The sequence below is a fragment of the Aegilops tauschii genome, chromosome 7 (assembly GCF_002575655.3).
Source record: "Aegilops tauschii subsp. strangulata cultivar AL8/78 chromosome 7, Aet v6.0, whole genome shotgun sequence".
Taxonomy (NCBI): domain Eukaryota; kingdom Viridiplantae; phylum Streptophyta; class Magnoliopsida; order Poales; family Poaceae; genus Aegilops; species Aegilops tauschii.
The window spans coordinates 287,093,215-287,111,081 of NC_053041.3; the positions used below are offsets into that span (position 1 = coordinate 287,093,215).

The 17,867-nt window shown below is 43.4% G+C and overlaps 1 protein-coding gene across 1 annotated transcript; it reads left to right on the forward strand.

Moving 5' to 3' along the window:
- The first annotated feature begins 731 nt into the window (after positions 1–731).
- On the forward strand, positions 732–17,051 carry LOC109764852 (mediator of RNA polymerase II transcription subunit 15a). The gene is made up of 10 exons (XM_020323637.4): positions 732–1,010; positions 1,702–1,813; positions 7,863–7,965; positions 9,681–10,922; positions 11,734–11,801; positions 13,467–14,912; positions 15,623–15,964; positions 16,148–16,342; positions 16,412–16,500; positions 16,606–17,051. The coding sequence occupies exons 1-10, from the start codon at positions 868–870 to the stop codon at positions 16,805–16,807; spliced, it is 3,942 nt and encodes a 1,313-aa protein (XP_020179226.3). The 5' UTR covers positions 732–867; the 3' UTR covers positions 16,808–17,051.
- The last annotated feature ends 816 nt before the right edge of the window (positions 17,052–17,867 follow it).

Sequence of the window (17,867 nt, forward strand, 5' to 3'; positions counted from 1 at the left end):
CTGCATGCTCCATTTCTTTCTCCTAGCCGCCGGCTTGCAACCAGCGCCGCCGCTAGATCCTAACTAGTACTTGATGGAAACGAGATACTAATGCGGCCGACAGACGGCTCAATTAACGCCCCACCATCTTATCTGATCCATGGCTCGCTTAAAACGACAATGTTCTGGACGACGGGTCAGAACCCGCACCCCACCACACCGTCCCACCCATACGATGAGGCCCACCAAACGCGACACTGTTTCGTACACTATACAACAGTACATCTCTTTTTCCCAATTTCAGGAGTGGCGCATCAGAGTGATTTGTTCACATCCCGAGACAGGAAAGGACGCTGGCGATTTCAGGTCCAGCTGAGCTCGGGCACCAAATTGCTGCATCCAAGAACATGCCACTTCTTTCATATACAAAATAGCCTTTCTTTCCAACATCGAAAAATTGCTCATATTAGCAGAGGAAAAACATCAAGGCTCATCATCTTGCACGCCTAGCTTTGAAAGTACAGAACAGATCTGTATTGTTTCGTTGCTTATGTATTAACCTTTCACGCTTGTGTCCGTAAAATGCTCTTAAGATAATACTTCCTCCGTCCGAAAATACACGTTGGAGAAATGAATGTATATAGACGTATTTAATTTTAGATACATCCATTTTATCCATTTCTTCGACAAATATTTCCAGACGAAAGGAGTAAAATCTTTATGTTAAAAAAAAAGAAAAAAAAAGACGAGATACTACTACCTACTACTCCTGCTACACCACTCGGGCGAAGGCACGCTGCAAGTCCTCATCGCCGTCCTCCGGTTTTGTATATACACAAATCCACCTCCATCCATCTCCTCGAGACCTACGAATCGCTGATCCCGACCATGGACGCCAACTGGCGGCCCACCCAAGGGTCGGACCCCGCCGCGGCCGCCGCCGGCGTTGACCCGAACGCCCCGCCCGCCGCCGGAGGTGATTGGCGCGCCCAGCTCCAGCCCGAGGCGCGCAGCAGGATCGTCAATAAGATGTAGGGACTCCTCTAATTGATTTGATTTACTTTCCTCTCCCTCTCCCTATAATTGATTTGGTTTGATTCGATCCTTCCTCCGCCTTTCGTTTCAGTAGAAACAAAGAGGAATTTCCTGCGTGTGTTTTCGGGTCAGTTTTGTCATCGATCCATCTGATAGCCTTGATCTAGCCATATCCATAGCGGCACCAACAGATTCGTCGTCGATCTACACACAAGCTCCCAGTTTCTGCGCCGTCAAATTCCTCGCTGTGGGAATTCACTAATGAACCTGTACTACGCCTGCTTTGAATCCATCTTATTTACTTCATTAACTAGAATTATATCTCAACAATTACACACGTTTATTCACCAAGAAGTGCTAATTTGTCATGCTACCGAGTATCACAACGTTTGATTACCTAGGGTAAACCATTCTATTACTACTACTGCTCCGGGATGCAATTTTGTTCTGTTCTGAAACTAGAGTTTCTCGTATCCTTTCCCAAGGATAATATGCACATGATCACAAGTCATGACTAAATCAACCCCGAAATTACGCCTTGCTTATAGGAATATGATTGAGAATTGGAGATCTACCTTGCCTGCTCTGCCTACTCGTTCCACTTTGATGCAACACATTTTATCTACACAACACTTTAAAAGCAATGCATCCCCTAAATTTATTCACATTTTTACATCATGTCTGTAGAATGGAAACTCTCAAGAAGCATCTGCCAGTATCTGTGCCAGAGGGACTGAACGAACTTCAAAAAATCGCTGTGCGATTCGAAGAGAAGATCTATACTGCAGCAACCAATCAGGTAATTCAACCTATCTTCACAACTTCTTGGAGCAGAGCACGCATTAGTTATGGGTTTTTTCTTTTAGTAGTCAATAATAGTAGAGCAGACCTGTCCCCAATTGGTGTAATTTTTGCTTACATCATGTCTGAGTGCCTTTAGCAGCCCCCCCTCCCCCCCCCCCCCCCCCCCCCCCAGACCGCTTCCTGATTTTTCTCATGCTTGGGAATAAGCCCGTTATTTCTGTGCTGCCGGGACTTGAATTGGGGCCATGGGTGTGCCAAGATCCACACTCAAACCATCTGGAGCACATCCCAGTTATTTTAGCATTTTCACACTTAGTATGTATACGCAGTGTAAGTTAATAAGCTACTATGTTTTGAATGCTAGTTACATAACGATAGACAAAACGCTGATCATGATCTTATCATCGATCACATGTTGAATCTTGTAGTATTGTGTACCTTGAGTGTCTTCAGTTAGTTACTCTTCCAATCCATGTTTCTAGGCTACTAGCGGTTGGGGCGCGCCCATGGCGCGCCGCCTGAGAGAAAGCTGGGCGCTGCCAGGTTGAGCGCCCCCCTTCCACGTTATTGCATGGTTCTGACTTGAAAACTAACACGAGTACACAACAGTGGAAACAGGAGATAAGAGATCAGCCTTAGGAGTCATAGATATTATTGATATGTCCTTATAGTTTACATCACCGACGACACAAATGACAGTGGTTCAAAGGCAACGCGCGCGGCACAGAAGCGGAGGCACAATCAATCAACTTCATGGGAGCCAACGTTCAGCTGATCTTCGTCGTCCGGACCACCAGCTGCTCCCTCATCTCTCTCCTGCATGAGGGCCTCTATCTGGGCAGACCTCATGCTATCTTAGGTCTTGGCGAGGAGAAACAGCAGGCTTAGCCCCATGCCGACCGCTTCCGTGAACGATGCGCCGCTGCTCGCTGCTTTCCATCCTGCTGCACGTACTCAACAATGCAATGACAGACAAAATTTCTCAAAGATTGAGCGAACAGAGGCTAGTTGTAATGAGAATTATGAAACTGAAACCACCAATGAGCACACATACCTGAGTCCGTTGACGCGACCTCGGTCTTGTTGGTGGTGACATCCTCCTGTCAGCTGCCGCCTTTCTTGCCGAGCTCGTCATAGAATGAGATGTCAATAACTAAGATGCACTCCAATTTCCTCATCGCTGTAGTGATCACAAGAGAAAGTAGTCTGAGAACCATTCCAATGCTGCTCGAGAAGCATAACTAAAGTACTAAACATGTCATACAGAAAAGCAAAGCTTCGAAAGAACTGCAGTCCCACCTGAGAAACAAGCAGATCTGCTATAGTAGAGAGGGGCACGAGGACGTCGTCGAGGCCGAGAAGCTCAGCATCTTCTCCTGTCCGTACCAGGGGCTGCCGCCGCCGCCGCCTTGTATGGTGCCTAGTATGTTGAGAGAAGCATGAAGCTTATTTCTGCCGCATAGCTCAAACTGAATAATAATGAATCTATATAGCTGCCATGCTCTTCAGAATTTAAGTACTCATTGTTAAATTAATGTCAAAATCAAACAAGGAGAAAATCATCGACAAACCAGCAGTATATTCTTCTAAGTACCAGACCGTGCATAAATCTTAATGCAGAGCAAAATACTAAAATATTAATACAAAATGATCAAGGAAATGCTGAACATAAGTGAAAAAGAAACAAGTTTACCACTAAGCACAAAGGTGTACCTTCATAGATAGCTGGCTTGTCAACATGAGAAAAGACGCGGTGATAAACAACATTTGCTCCTCTAGTGGACTTGCTATGCTCAGTGTGGATCTTCTACTCAACATAGAATCCAGTATGACCTATTATAAAACAAAGAATTCATCCTTAACATCAGTATGAATTAGGCATTGAATCTGATCGATTGATGTAAAGAAACATGCCAAGAGGGAAACTAAACATTATTCACAGATGACTTAAAGAGAAACCAGACATGCACATTTAAAGTTGCGAACCTTTTTCAGGAGTCCCAGCAACATGTCGGTTGAATGGAACTTTCATGAGCTTCATTTATCGTAATGACACTATTAAAACAGAAAAACATGGATTGGTATGTGAATAACGTAAAACCAGTATGGAAACATCCAACTGAAAATTGTGTTTTTACTCCACTGTGATTATCACAACAAATGTGTAATCACAATAACGACATAAATTTGATCAAACATGACATGTCACAATTTGTTTGGACTGCCAGCTTTAGCGACTTTAGATGGTTATACAAAATAAATCATAGGTGGATCTTGATAGCACGGGAAACATTAAGGCAACTCCAATAACAATACATAAATTAACTTCAGTACAAACACGATGATTTTGGATGTAAGTACTCAACCACAAATTCACTTGCCAAACTATGAAATCATATGTGTAACAATAGTATACAGCGATGAAAATATTACCCCGGTTTCACCGACATAGTGCCGCATCAGTTAGCCAGCTGGTCCGGCCAGACATGCATGCAGACCAGAAATAACAGCAGTCTAATAATCTTACAGCATCATCTCTTGACCGCCACACCTTGTTCTAACCAGCATGTTTGATGCATGCTTACCAAGACAGAAACATGCCAATAAAAGAGACCCCACATTGTTTTACCTGTAGCCTTACAAGACATGCCAATAAAACATGCCGAACTTCAGATGAGCAAAAAAAAAACTACCACATCTCCCTATTTTTCAACATTGTACCCCATGGCCATCCCTGCGCTCTCGATTCCAAGGCAAAGGTACTCTTCTTCCTAGGACCCTAAAAGAACATGCACTGTAAGCTTGACCTTTGCGCCTCGAATCAAAATATACGTATGCAAAAATAAGGATGTCAACTTACAAAAGAATTACTTTGCACTGAATTTAGCATTAACTTATGTGCCATATCGTCGGACAAAAAATAGTAGTGCATGCAGTACTTCTGTAAAGCAAGTTCAGTCCAGTTCCTTAGCAAAATGATGCATTCTAAGTACTTCTGTCATTCTGTGTACTTGTTTAACAGTTGAGTCTACAGTTTATGTAAAGTATAGCCAGACCATACTGAGATTACTCTCGGATGGAGGATGTGAGGAGCCAAGAAATGCCTATTCTTGCAAAATTCATGATCTGGCATGATACGTAATGCACTTACCATCAGGATGCCCAACGCCTTGAGATCACTTTCAGTCATGTGACATATGGCTGCCATGTCAACCTGCAACACAACAATTGTCAACCAAAGAAGAAGAAAACAATGCAAAGATTTAGTTAAATAGTCAATCCTCCTTTGACTGGAAGGTAATAGAATACTTCTCAAGTCCCAAGTGATCTCAGAAAACTGTCGAGTGGAGTTTCAGCCTACAAGCGTTCCCATAAGAATAGATGTTAGAACAGAAAGCAAATCAAGCCAGAAAGTATATTTGAAGTCTCCAACTATGCAAGCTCACTATTTAAAATTGGTGGCTTCCGCGATTGGAGTCGAGCGTGGTTAGACATTTGGGGCGCCTAGTGCCTGGTCCAAGTCTGACCAGGACTGCTAGGGAACTCCCAAGGCCTGGTGATTATTGATGAGGATCAAGAGTTAGAAATATATCCATCACTAAAATAGCCAAACGGTTTCCTCCCATGAAGTAGTAGCTCATTGAGAATTTGTTTAAAAATTATGTAAAGCAAACTCTATATAATACTGTCAATTAAATACCTGCATACCAGTAGGGAGATAGACAAGCAAAAGAAGCTTACAAGAGAAAATAACACTTGCCTCTGGTCTTTCCATATTTAGTCATGCTTTAGAACTGGTAAATAAGTGTTGCATCCCATTATCTTACCAATTGCAACAACATTAAATATCTGCAAAAGCACCAAAGACTGAAATTAACAGATGGGTCTACGTTACTGAAACTCAATATCATCTTAGGAAAATAATTACCAGTGCCCGCTGCTCAAGCAATTGGCATGATATAATTATTAGGCAAGCACATAAATACATACTCCATTGGAATGTTAAACTTCAGAAGAATCTATTTTTCGGTTAAATAAACAACAACAATCATGGCAAAAGATGCTATCAAGAGGAATTATCTTAAATAATATTTAGCAATCACAGAAATGAGAGGAAGGGTGAGACAAACGAAAGTGCATGCATACAACTATCCATTGATGGTCCAAGAAGAGAAGCTCTAACAGCAAGGCACTGGAAGAAAGAGGAACGGAAAATCAGGAAGAAAGAAGTGCATGTGTACATGTACATGTGTCGTGCTTCTCTTGTTGATGCCTTTCTTGTTCGTTGGGTCGACGGACGGCGACGCTGGAGCAGGACAGAGCTGGTTGTCTCTGCGGCCCATGCTGCTTATGCCGAGGGAGACATACACTTTCAGACTCACAACGAGGTCATCTTCAAGCACATCACCAGCACTCCCTGAATTTCCATCGAACGAAACGTGCTGAGAACTAAGTACTGCCACAACACAATCACAGCTAAAAATAGAGAGCTGTGGAACAATTTGAGTGGGCTGTTGGTAGAATATGACACGGGAACGGAGTTACATGTAATGTGTATTAATTTTATCACGGGTAGCAGACAAGCAAAGAGTGGTTGTACCTGAGTTCTAAACTGGCAACCTGCACATGCGTGTTTCTCTAAATTTATTCTGAATACAAAAACAACTTTAGATTTTCCTACATCTGTATGCATCATCTCTAAAATAGAAACAGAGTTACCTGTATGTGTTGGTTAGTGAAGAAGAAAGCTCACTCTGTGTCAAGGTGGTGCCATGCGGCAACGGGGGATCTGGAGTGCGACCTGTTCATAGGCGTTTTAAACTGCAGAGAACCATGACAGGAAACAAGAAACACACTACCTAGCATACCCTGGAGGGGGCATGGGGACGCACCTTGACGATCTCCATGGCGTCCCTAGAAGAAGCTCCTCCTCGAGCACCTCTGTCGCGGATCTATGGAGAAGAGGGGATCCTGGACGAGCTCCTCTCCCCGGCGGCAAGATGAGGATCTGCGACGACGTCCTGGTCAACGCCATCACCTCGCCTCCTGCTTGCGCAGGTCGCGCCTGCCCAGATTTTGCACCACCGCCCACCGGTTCTCCAGATCACGCTCGGCCACTGCGCTGTCTTGGCTCGGCTCTGCCCATGACGGCCGCCATGTCCGCGTCGCCGTCGGCCGCTGGTGCTCCTCCACTGCGGGCCGCCGCAACTCTCTGCCTGTCGTTGCTGCCACGAGGCCGTCGGCCACCGCTGCTCCTTCGGCTGCCGCATCCAGTCGTTGCTGTGGAGCCTGGGGCAGGAGGAGGAGAGGGCATGAGCGCAAGGGAGGGCGGCGGCGGTAACCCTAGCCGGGTGCAAGGGGAGAAGCACTCGTTTTTGTTTTCTTTTTGTATGTCTTCGTTCGTTCGGTAAAACCTGGCGCAGTAAAAATAGACAGGTGGACACCGCGAGGAGTCGCCCTTACCGCGACGCTTATTGTGTTTGATGTGTCCATGCATCCAAATTTGTTATAAGATGAAATAAAACTATCTTCTGGTAAAATGATAGACCCAAGTCCACGGGATACAGAATGGTATACAATCATTTATCTCGGACCGAAAATCAAACAAGAGCTTACTCCCTCCTTCCCTCTGTTTGAACAACCTTCATTGTAATTGCATCTACTCCAGGCTGGTAAAAAAATATCAAATGTATTTATTTTGGTTGTGGTGTATCGTATATCACTATTTCCATTTCGTATTTCTGTTCCTCTGGCTTATTTGTGGCAAACCTTGGAGCAGCCTATGACTGTTCATCATATTGCCCAACTCAGTTATGGTGAATATTTGTTTATTTGATAAAGTTAGGGAACACTGTTTTGATTTGGGTTTTCTGTTCATGTCACTTATTTGAGGCAGTGTGTTTTGCTGCCTAGGTGACTTTTTTTGAATTCAAATGTTAAAGCTGAAACATCTTCTCGACTGTGCTAAACTTCTAATCACACCAGAACTGTTGGTTGCAATAATTTGGTATATAACTTACATCATTTTCTTTTGTCTCATTCAGTCTGATTATTTGCGGAAGATTTCTCTGAAAATGCTCTCTATGGAGACGAAGACACAACAGGCTCCTGGAAATGCTCAAGTGATACCAAATCAAAACAACTCCGGTAAGGTACCATATATATAGTAAACAGAGGTTGCATATTTTATTGTTCACTTGAATGTCAATAATTTTATTGCATCATGTGCTGAGATTATGTGCTTTATTACATAAAATCATCCTCCACCCTTCACCAAATGTACAAGAATTTTGCATCTAGCTTGTGTCATGTGTACGTAGTTATTGAACCCGGAGCGATACGGTAAGTGCCTCAATTCAGTGGTCAGACCTCCGGTTCCGCGGTCCAACCTGTTGGTTCAATAAATATTATTGCACGGTTTTTTCTGCTAGATAACAAACAAACAGCCTAGTTAGTTATTCGATTGGGGCAGTCCCCCTTTCTTTCTACCTTAAAGATGGTCTGATTCTTTGCACATACAGAATATTTTGTTGACCCCTGGTCCAGCGCTCGATTGGGTTGTTCAACCGGGTTTTCGCCGGTTCACAGCAGGCTGATTGGATGAACAGCCTTCACTGTGAACTGGATTGGAACATGGCTTGGTTCTGGTATATTCTTGCCAGACCAGTGGTCTGGTCGTTTTTAATAAGGATGCATGTGTCAGCATGAGTATTGGAAAAGATCCATTTTTTAAGTTGAGCTATTGCAAAAGTTCCCTTTCAATCTTGAACTCGGAAACTAACCGTGAACTACTAAATCAGTTTTCTTTACCCCCTTAGCCCTAACCATGGTGGTTTTATGCTGATGTGGCATCAACTTATACACCTTAGCAGCAATTTAAGAAATAAAATATTAAAAGTTTGAGAACACCAGAAAAAACCATAATCTGTGTTCTTTGAAAAAAAAGGATATTCAGGTTGGCTATTTGGAAAAAACGTTTTCTTTAACTAGGGGACTCGAAGAACGGTTTTTCACACTGGCTAGCAACAAGTCATCAGTTGACTATTGAACCCTTCTGAATTTTCAAAATAATTAAGATTTTACCAAAGAAAATTATTTTTAATTTCCTTTTTCTTTTATATTCTAAGCATAACCTTTAGTTAAGTTGCTGAGGTATATTGTGATGCCAATGCCATATGTCTACCATGTCCCTTCTGAGTCAGCAGAAACCACTTGTGATAGGACAAAAGGGGTAAAATGAATGGATTGAACAGTTCAAGGTTAAAAACAACTGATTTCAGAGTTAAGATTGGAAAGTGAACTTCTGCAACCGTTCAGAATTAAAAAGGGGGTTTCTTCCAGGAAGTTGATTAATGTTGTGAAGCCACACCAGTGGTGGAGCTAGCGACAGATGACTGAGGGGGCAAATGATGAAATATAATCCTTATCATCAACAAAGATGGCAATGCTGCGACCATTCAGTTACAGTAACATTGGACCATCTTCTGCTCTCTGTAGAATTGTGTTTATGCTCTCCTTGCTACTACTCAGCTGTGATCTGCTTCTCAGTTTGTCGCAAAGGAACTAGCCATTAGCTGTTAAATCAGTTGATCAGCTCTGAGCTGTACTTACGTTGACTCACGTCTTAACGAAAAGATACGCAAACACTTGTTTGCATGCTCACTAAAACAAATCAGGTTGACAGCCCTTTAAGGCTTTAATTGCTCTGGCACATGTTTTTTTCTCATTGAAAATGCAGAACTTCCTAATTTGATCTGTAAGATGCTGCTTTCAGCGCTTTGTGTGCCTGTTACAGTTCCGCAAGAAGTATTTATTCAGAAGATACTTTCTTAACACACTATATGACACTTTTTCTAAAACAGCTCATGGACTCCCACAAGGCAGCAATCAAGCACAAACATCAGTAGTTCCCTTGATGTCTCAGCAACAGGCCCGGCAGCCAAATAGCTCTACATCTGTACAAGCTTCTTCCCTCGCTAATATCGGACAGAACTTGCCAGGTGTCAACCAAACATCAACGATGCAGAATGCGTCTGTCATGCCACAGAACACAATGAATAATGGCTTGGCGCAAGGCACTTCACAAGATATTTATGCTGCACAAAGGCAAATGGCAGGAAGGCAGCAACAGCAACAATCACAGCAATTAATTTATCATCAGCAGCAAATGCTTATGAAGCAGAAATTGCAGCAGAATTCACTTATGCAACCGCATATTCAGCAGCAGCAATCTTTGTTGCAGCCAACACAGATGCAATCTTCACAGCAATCCATGATGCAAATGTCATCTGGCCTTCACCCTGGGCAGTCTACCGTTCCACAGACGCAGCCAATGGCCATGCAGTCAGCTACTCAGAGTGGTATTCAACAGAATCAATTGAATTCCGTACAACAATCTGTGCAATCATTGCTCCAGCAACCTCAGCAATCTGTTGGGAGGCAGCAGCAACAAGCACAGCCCTCCATGCATCAACAGCCTTCTCTGCAGAGTCCGCAGCCCAATATAAATTTACAACAGCAGCATCAACAGTTGATGGGACAGCAACCAAATGTACAACAAAATCAGCTAATTGGTCAACAGAATGGTACTATGGAGATGCAGCAGCAACAGAGGCTACCAGTTCAGTCAAATAATCTCTTGAATGTGCAGCAAACACAGCAGATGCTGAACCAGACGTCTATGCCTTTGCATCAGCCGCAACAATTGGGCTCTCAGTCAAACATGTCGAGTCCACAGCAGCAGCAACAAAATCAACAGCTGCAGCAGCTTCTTGGGACTGTACCTAATGTTTCAAACATGCAGCGGATACATATGCTCCAAACAAAAGTTCAGCAACCACAGCAACAACAGCATGCTCAGCAGCCACCAATGGGTTTGATGCAACCTCAGTCTCAACACAACCAACTTCAACAATCGCAACAGCATCTTATGTCGCAGTTCCAGTCTCAGCCTAACCAACTACAACAGCAATTAGGGATGCAGCAATCTTCCATGCAGCAAAGACTTCAAACTTCAGGAGGCATGCTCTTGCAACAAAATAACATGGATCAGCAAAAACAATTTATTCAGCCACATAGGGGCCTTCAAGAAGTTTCCTCTAGTAGTAAGTTTTCACATGCACTTTGTTTGTAGATCCATTGTATGCTCTTATTGTTCTCCCTTTTTTCCCCTCCTTGTTCTTGTGTCTATCTTCCTGTTGTGTTACTTTCTTGTACAGTTCAAACTAACTTATTGATCTGGCCTCTCATTATTTTCGCCTTACATAGTACCCCCTCCGTTCCTTTATGTAAGGTGTATTTGCTGTTGTAGTTGGTTAGGCTGATTATCCCTAATCCTCCATGCAGCAATCCTCTTGCAACAAACAGATTATGAAATTAATGTTTATGGTACATGAACTAGCTTGAAATTAATGAAACTTTTTTGGAGATGACAACCAGATTCATAATTCAGATGTATTTATATGTTTTTGACGAGTAAAATGCACCACAGGTCCTAGAACTATCGAGGGGGTGTCAAGTTATCCCTAAAGCTTCAAAACTGCATTTCACTCCTTTTTTACCTGCAGTAAGGTGGATAGAATGACAGCTCGAAGATGGAATTATGTACTATGATATTTAGTGATCAAGTACTCTGTAATCATCATGTTGACTAAACTGACCTTATTGATCTTTTGTTACTCTCGTTCACTACATTGTTTTTTCTTGTTTGTTGGATTTGTTTCTGAAAATGATACTGTATTGTGCAATGATCATGATGACAAAGCTGACCATATTGATCTTCTGTGATTCTTCATTTTGGTTCACAAGTCTTCCAATTGCCCCTGCATTCCATCCTACAATGTTCTTCTAGCTTGTTATTTTATTGGCTTGTTCATTGTATCCTGGTACTCTTTGACAACCTTGCTTGTTATGCAGCATCTGCGGACTCTGCTCAAACAGGCCATGCAGGTGCAGGTGATTGGCAAGAGGAGATATATCAAATGGTGAGACATCATACTTAATTACCGATATCATCATTTTTGGTACTCCCTTTCATGGAACTTCCTAAAATTCGTAGACAGTGGCCCCTAGAACAAAGAGGTTAGAAGATGAAACAACCTGCCAATTCCTCTTCTGGAATTGGAACCGGAATTTCATACAACGGAATAGTCTAGTGTGTAGATGCACTACATTCTGGCAGTCTTCTTATAAGATCCCGGCTCATCTGTCTGTACATTCTGGCAGTCTTCTTATAAGATCCCGGCTCATCTGTCTGTACATTCTGGCAGTCTTCTTATAAGATCCCGGCTCATCTGTCTGTACGCCTGGCTACTATCAAGGCTACACCGCTCGACGGGGGAGGTCGTGGTAGCATATATATGAACAAAGCATACAGATGGCTTTGAATTGCGTCATCGGACGAGACCCTTGACGCTCGCCAGGCCCTTATGCACGGGTCCTTAAGTGCTCGCCGACGAGCCGAAACCGGCATGCATTACTACGGCAGTTCGTGACTCTGTCTATGCATTGAAAGAGAGACTGCCCTGCTCTCATGAATCTGACGCTACTGCACGACACCCATGAGACTATATCACACGAGCCGTACATGGACAGACAAATGCGGTTCACAGACACGTGACTGACGTGCTACGTATCACAAGGATATGCGCGATATACAGAAGGATACGTATACGATGCATAGGTTCAACGCATGGCTGTCATAGGTTCCTCCCAGGCATATACATGGATCCGTCACGGCTAGTGGACCAAAGCTGTGTCCGTCTCGCCGACGTGCGTCACTTGTGAAAACGGGACGTAGCGGCCTGCCCGTACATATCGAAACGTACACAACATGCTGGTCGACCGGTGGAACCTGTGACGTACAGATTCTTGTGACGGCGAATCCTTCGTCAGCACACACTGGGCAGGCTTTTTGTCAGACCATTATGCATAAAGTGGCCAGAACCGGCCTGCCACCACAGCTCAGTTAGCCCATCACATGGGTTTCAGACGGTACCACACCAGGCAGCTAGTGTGAATCACGAAGCGAGGCAACTGTACCGATAGCTCTTTCTAGGGTAAGCTATGATAGAAAATCCTCCTCGAAAAGATAAATCCCAAATGTTCGGATTTTGCCCATGGCAAATCAAACGGTTTTTATGGCAACTTTAGTTAACGCGAGGATGACAAGTTTAGTTCACACGCATGGCAATTTCCTGGCAAAAAAAAAAAAAAAACTGCGGGTGGAATTGCCATGCTTACCAACTAAACTTGCCATCCTCGCGTCAACTAAAGTTGCCATAAAAAACTTCCGATTTGCCATGGGCGAAATCCGACTGTTCGGGACTTAGCGCGGTCCTATATATATGTATATATATTATATGTACACGGAATTCTGTATGAATGTGAGGGTATGGAGCATACATCCATAGAGTATGTAGATGTAGTAAATCCTCAAGGCAGTTAGCAATCTTTTTAAAAGTGATTTTATTTAATGGGCATCATAGTTTCTTATGTTATTTTAGATCTGTATGCTTCTAAAAGTACTTGAAGTACCTTGCCAGAGCCATATTTGCTGACTTAGACAAACCATGATCTATTAGCTGTTCTGTTTTCATCTCTATATAGCTTCTGCGCCAAACTTATGTATATGTGGTCTTTGTCAACAGATTAAGAGCTTGAAGGACCAATACTTTGCAGAACTTAGTGAATTGTTCAATAAGATATCTGTGAAGCTACAGCATGTTGACAGCATTATACCACCTCAAAAGCCATCTGAGCAGTATGATAGAATGAAGAGCTTTAAAATAATGTTGGAACGTATATTACAAATGCTGCAAATTAGCAAGAGTACTATCCAACCTGCTATGAGGGACAAAGTTCCTCAATACGAGAAACAGATTATCAGTATCTTGAATTCACAAAGAAGGAAGCCAGTACAGCCACAAATACAGCAACACTTCCAGCCACCTGCAGGACAAGCTCCTAATTCTAGCATTTCACAGCAGCAACAGCCTTCCCAAACTTTGCAGCAGCATGATAGTCATACTAATCCTCAAGCAAGTTTGTCAAGCATGAGCACCGGGTTACAGTCCTCTAGTGCAGCTGGTATCCAGCATGTACCTGCGCCTCCAACAAAGAACTTCAGTGCCCCCACACAGCAAAATGGTGCAAACATACAGCATCAGGCTGACTCTAATTTGGAGACTGCTCAAGGAGGCAATTTCAATTCTTTGCAGCATGGTTCAGTGAGTAGCGCATTACAACAGGGAAGCACTGTGCCGATGCAGGGAACAATGAATACACAACTGCAGACAAGTAGTAGCATGTTATCTCACAACTCAATGAGTACGATGCAACCTAACGGTAACTCCATGCAAGCAAATGCAAGTTCATTTCAGCAGCTGAAGCAGCAACAGCAGGATCATCAAATGATGCAGAGTCAGCAAATGAAGCGTCAGATGTTTCAACAGTACCAGCAAAAGCAACAAATGCTTCAACAGCAGCTCCCAGTACAGCAACACTTGCAGAAACAGCAGCCAGTACAGATGCAGATTCCACAGCTTCATGCTGGAAACGACGTTAACGAGTTAAAGGTTAGACAAGGAACTGCAATGAAACCTGGTATGTATCAACAGCACTTGGGCCAACGCAGTAACTATTATCATCAGCAGTTGAAACAGAGTGGTGCTTTCCCAATTTCGTCACCACAAAACAACCTTCAAGCATCATCCCCACAAATTTCTCACCATTCTCCTCAGGTTGATCAGCACAATCCATTGCCATCTCAAGTCAAGACTGGGACACCCTTGCATTCAGCTAACTCACCATTTGTTCCATCACCATCCCCGTCTATCGCCCCTTCTCCTATACCAGTGGATTCAGCCAAACCACACTCCAATATATCATCACTTACTAATACTGGGCAGGCTGGACATCAGCAAACATCCCTAGTGCCACAAACACAATCGATTGCTGTTAACACACCAGGGATATCAGCATCGCCCTTGCTAGCAGAATTTACAAGCGTGGATGGAAGTCAGGCTAACATGCTAACTCAAGCTCCAACCAAATCAAGTGCAGTAGAAAGGCCTCTGGATCGCTTACTTAAAGCAGTAAGTATCCTGTGAACTTTATATTTACTTTCTGTGTAATTTTTTGTGCTTTAATCGGTGTTCATATCGGAAAGAATTTTCCAATGGTAATTTTTAAAGTTACATAACTTATGTATTATATTGTTCTAATTGATGGTCAAAGTTAAATCTTGAAAAGCGTGCAGGTCCTCCTTTTGGAGTAGGAGGGAGTATTGTAAAACTTGACGATAGCCAGACTGTTCTGAAGCATACTGACATAAAAAAATGAGGGCCAAGAATGTCAATTTGATTATAGGAGTTAGATATATCATTCCCTTTTCGGGTCCACTAAAATTAACTAGTTGCTCAAATGATAGGAATTTCACATAATCATTTTTGTTCTTACCATCTGAAGATCTGAAAGCATGTTAAGGGTAACATGAAAATATGTTACTCCACTTCGGTCAACTAGTTTTTCACATGATGGCGATGCTGCCTATCCATGTCCATTCTTGCTATCCTAATATTTGAAAGTTCATGTGAAAACAAAAAGAATTGACCTGGTTTCATTACTTCTGTTGATTTTTACTGTACAGAATCCAGATTTTTTGTCTGGTAGTCTGTTCTGCTGTTGTGGTAAATACATAAGAAGCCATTTACACTGTTTAGTTTAGTCCTTTAAATTAGTTGATACATGGTCTTCCAGTTATTATCTTTTGCCTGTTTTATGTTCAACGGTGTGTTACATGCAGTTGCGAACAACACAGCGCGAGTCTCTTAATGCTGCAGTTAGCGACATTCGATCTGTTGTCAGCATGATTGACAGGATTGCTGGGTCAGCACCTGGTAATGGCTCGAGAGCTGCTGTTGGTGAAGATTTAGTTGCTATGACAAAGTGCCGGTTACAAGCCAGGAATTTTATAACAAATGATGGAAGTGGTGCATCGAAGAAAATGAAGCGTGATACAAGTGCCATGCCTCTTAATGTGTCATCAGCTGGAAGTGTCAACGATAGCTTCAAGCAAACATTTAGTGTAGATACCCCTGATCTACAATCAACTGCAACCTCACAGGCCAAGTGGCAAAAAATTGAGGTATGTTATTAAGATTATCTGTTGAGAAACAAGAGAACGTTATTTTTATCCAGTAGTTATACTTGAAGCAGTGGTTATTTATTTATTTACTTTTTCTATAGAAGGGAAGGGAATGTAGTTCCTTTGACTGGTAATTGTTGGCTACCTTGCATTTTCACTGGCATTTGGTCCATGTTTGTGCAGGTAAATCATGCTCTCTTGGAGGAGATCCAGGAGATAAACCAACAGCTCATAGACACGGAGCTCCATGTATGTGAGGACGATGCTGAGTCATTCGCTGGTACATGTGAAGGAGCTGAAGGGACAGTCATCAAATGCACATTTACTGCTGTGGCTGTTAGTCCGAGCTTGAAGTCCATTTTTGCATCTGCACAGATGGTAAGCTTTTGAAAGCACACTATGTTGTGGATCTATTTCATCTGCTCATTTCTTGTTGGAATGTGCTAGAGCCCAATTATGCCGTTGAGGTTGCTTGTTCCTGCTAGCTACCCTAAATGCTCCCCGGTGCTCCTCGACAAGTCTCCGGATGAACAAAGGTCCGTAGTCACTCTGTCCATTAGTCCCCGCGTATCACCATGTCCTAGTGTAGCTTATTATTAGGTGAAGATTGAACTAACTGTGCTGCAATGGACCTGCATCAGAAACTCGGAAGACCTGTCTATGAAAGCAAAGTCGAAGTTTAGCATATTACTGCGGGGTCTAGCTGAGCCCATGTCGCTGCGAGAAATCGCAAGGACATGGGACGCTTGTGCACGCAAAACCATTGCAGAGTATGCTCAGAAGACTGGCGGAGGAAGTTTCAGTTCGAGTTATGGTTGCTGGGAAAATTGTGTAGGTGCTTGATCCGTCTCTTATGTTTTGTGGTGGCGTCAAACTTCATTTTACGTGCTCAAGTGCAGTTCCGATCCCTTGGTGGTTATAGTTACCTTTATACAACAGTTGAGCAAATACACGTGTGCTGTATTTGTGATTGTATTTATACAAGCTCACTGTTGGCTTGATAGTTAGAGGCCCTTTTGTGCTATATTATTCATAAGTATTTGTTATGAGTAGTTGTGAGTAAATATATTAGTAGTAAAACGGAAAATCTAGATGATGAACGTTACCCTTTCACCTAAAAAGTAGGTGGGGAGGTGAACTGGCAACCTCAACTGAACTATTCTGGCGACCAACTTGGCTAACCATTTCTTTTCTTTTACTAAGGCGTTGTTTGGATAGCAAGATTATAGAGAACTAGTTCTAGTTAAACGCAATTCTGTTGTAACAACCAAAAATCTTGTTTGGATCGCCTAACTGAATCATGGATAAAGAAAACTGAGTTCTACAAAACCTCAAAAACCCAGCTTATAGAAAAACGACTATTTGGCGTTTTTATATAAACCAGTTTTATGAATACGGCGGCCACGTACGGAGCGCATGGTGCCATGGCCGACGTGCTCCTCCTTCTGCCGACGACGACGGCTGCAATCCTCTTCAGGCATGAGCGAGGCGCCGCCGAGTGGGTGAGCTCGCCGCTCGGGGCCGAGACGTGGTCGTGGTCGTGTCGCACGGCGACGCATCAGAGCGCTGCCACGTCCTCTGCAGGCACATGCGAGGCGACACTGGAAGTCAATGCAGCTCAGCGAGCTCTGGCCCGGATGTGGCCTTCGCCGTGTCACACGGCGACGAACCATAAGGATCGCGACGTGCTCTACAGGCATCAACGAGTTTACGCCGGAAGTCGGCGAGGCTCGGCGAGCATGCCGTTCGGGGCTCGAATGTGCCCGTCGCCGTATGGCATGGCGACTTGGCGAGGCTGCCACGGAATACAGAGTGCCATAGCCGATGTGTTCGTCCTACCGACGGTTGCTACAACCTGATCTCCCCAGCGAACAAGTACGCGAACAGCATCACATCGTAAGCA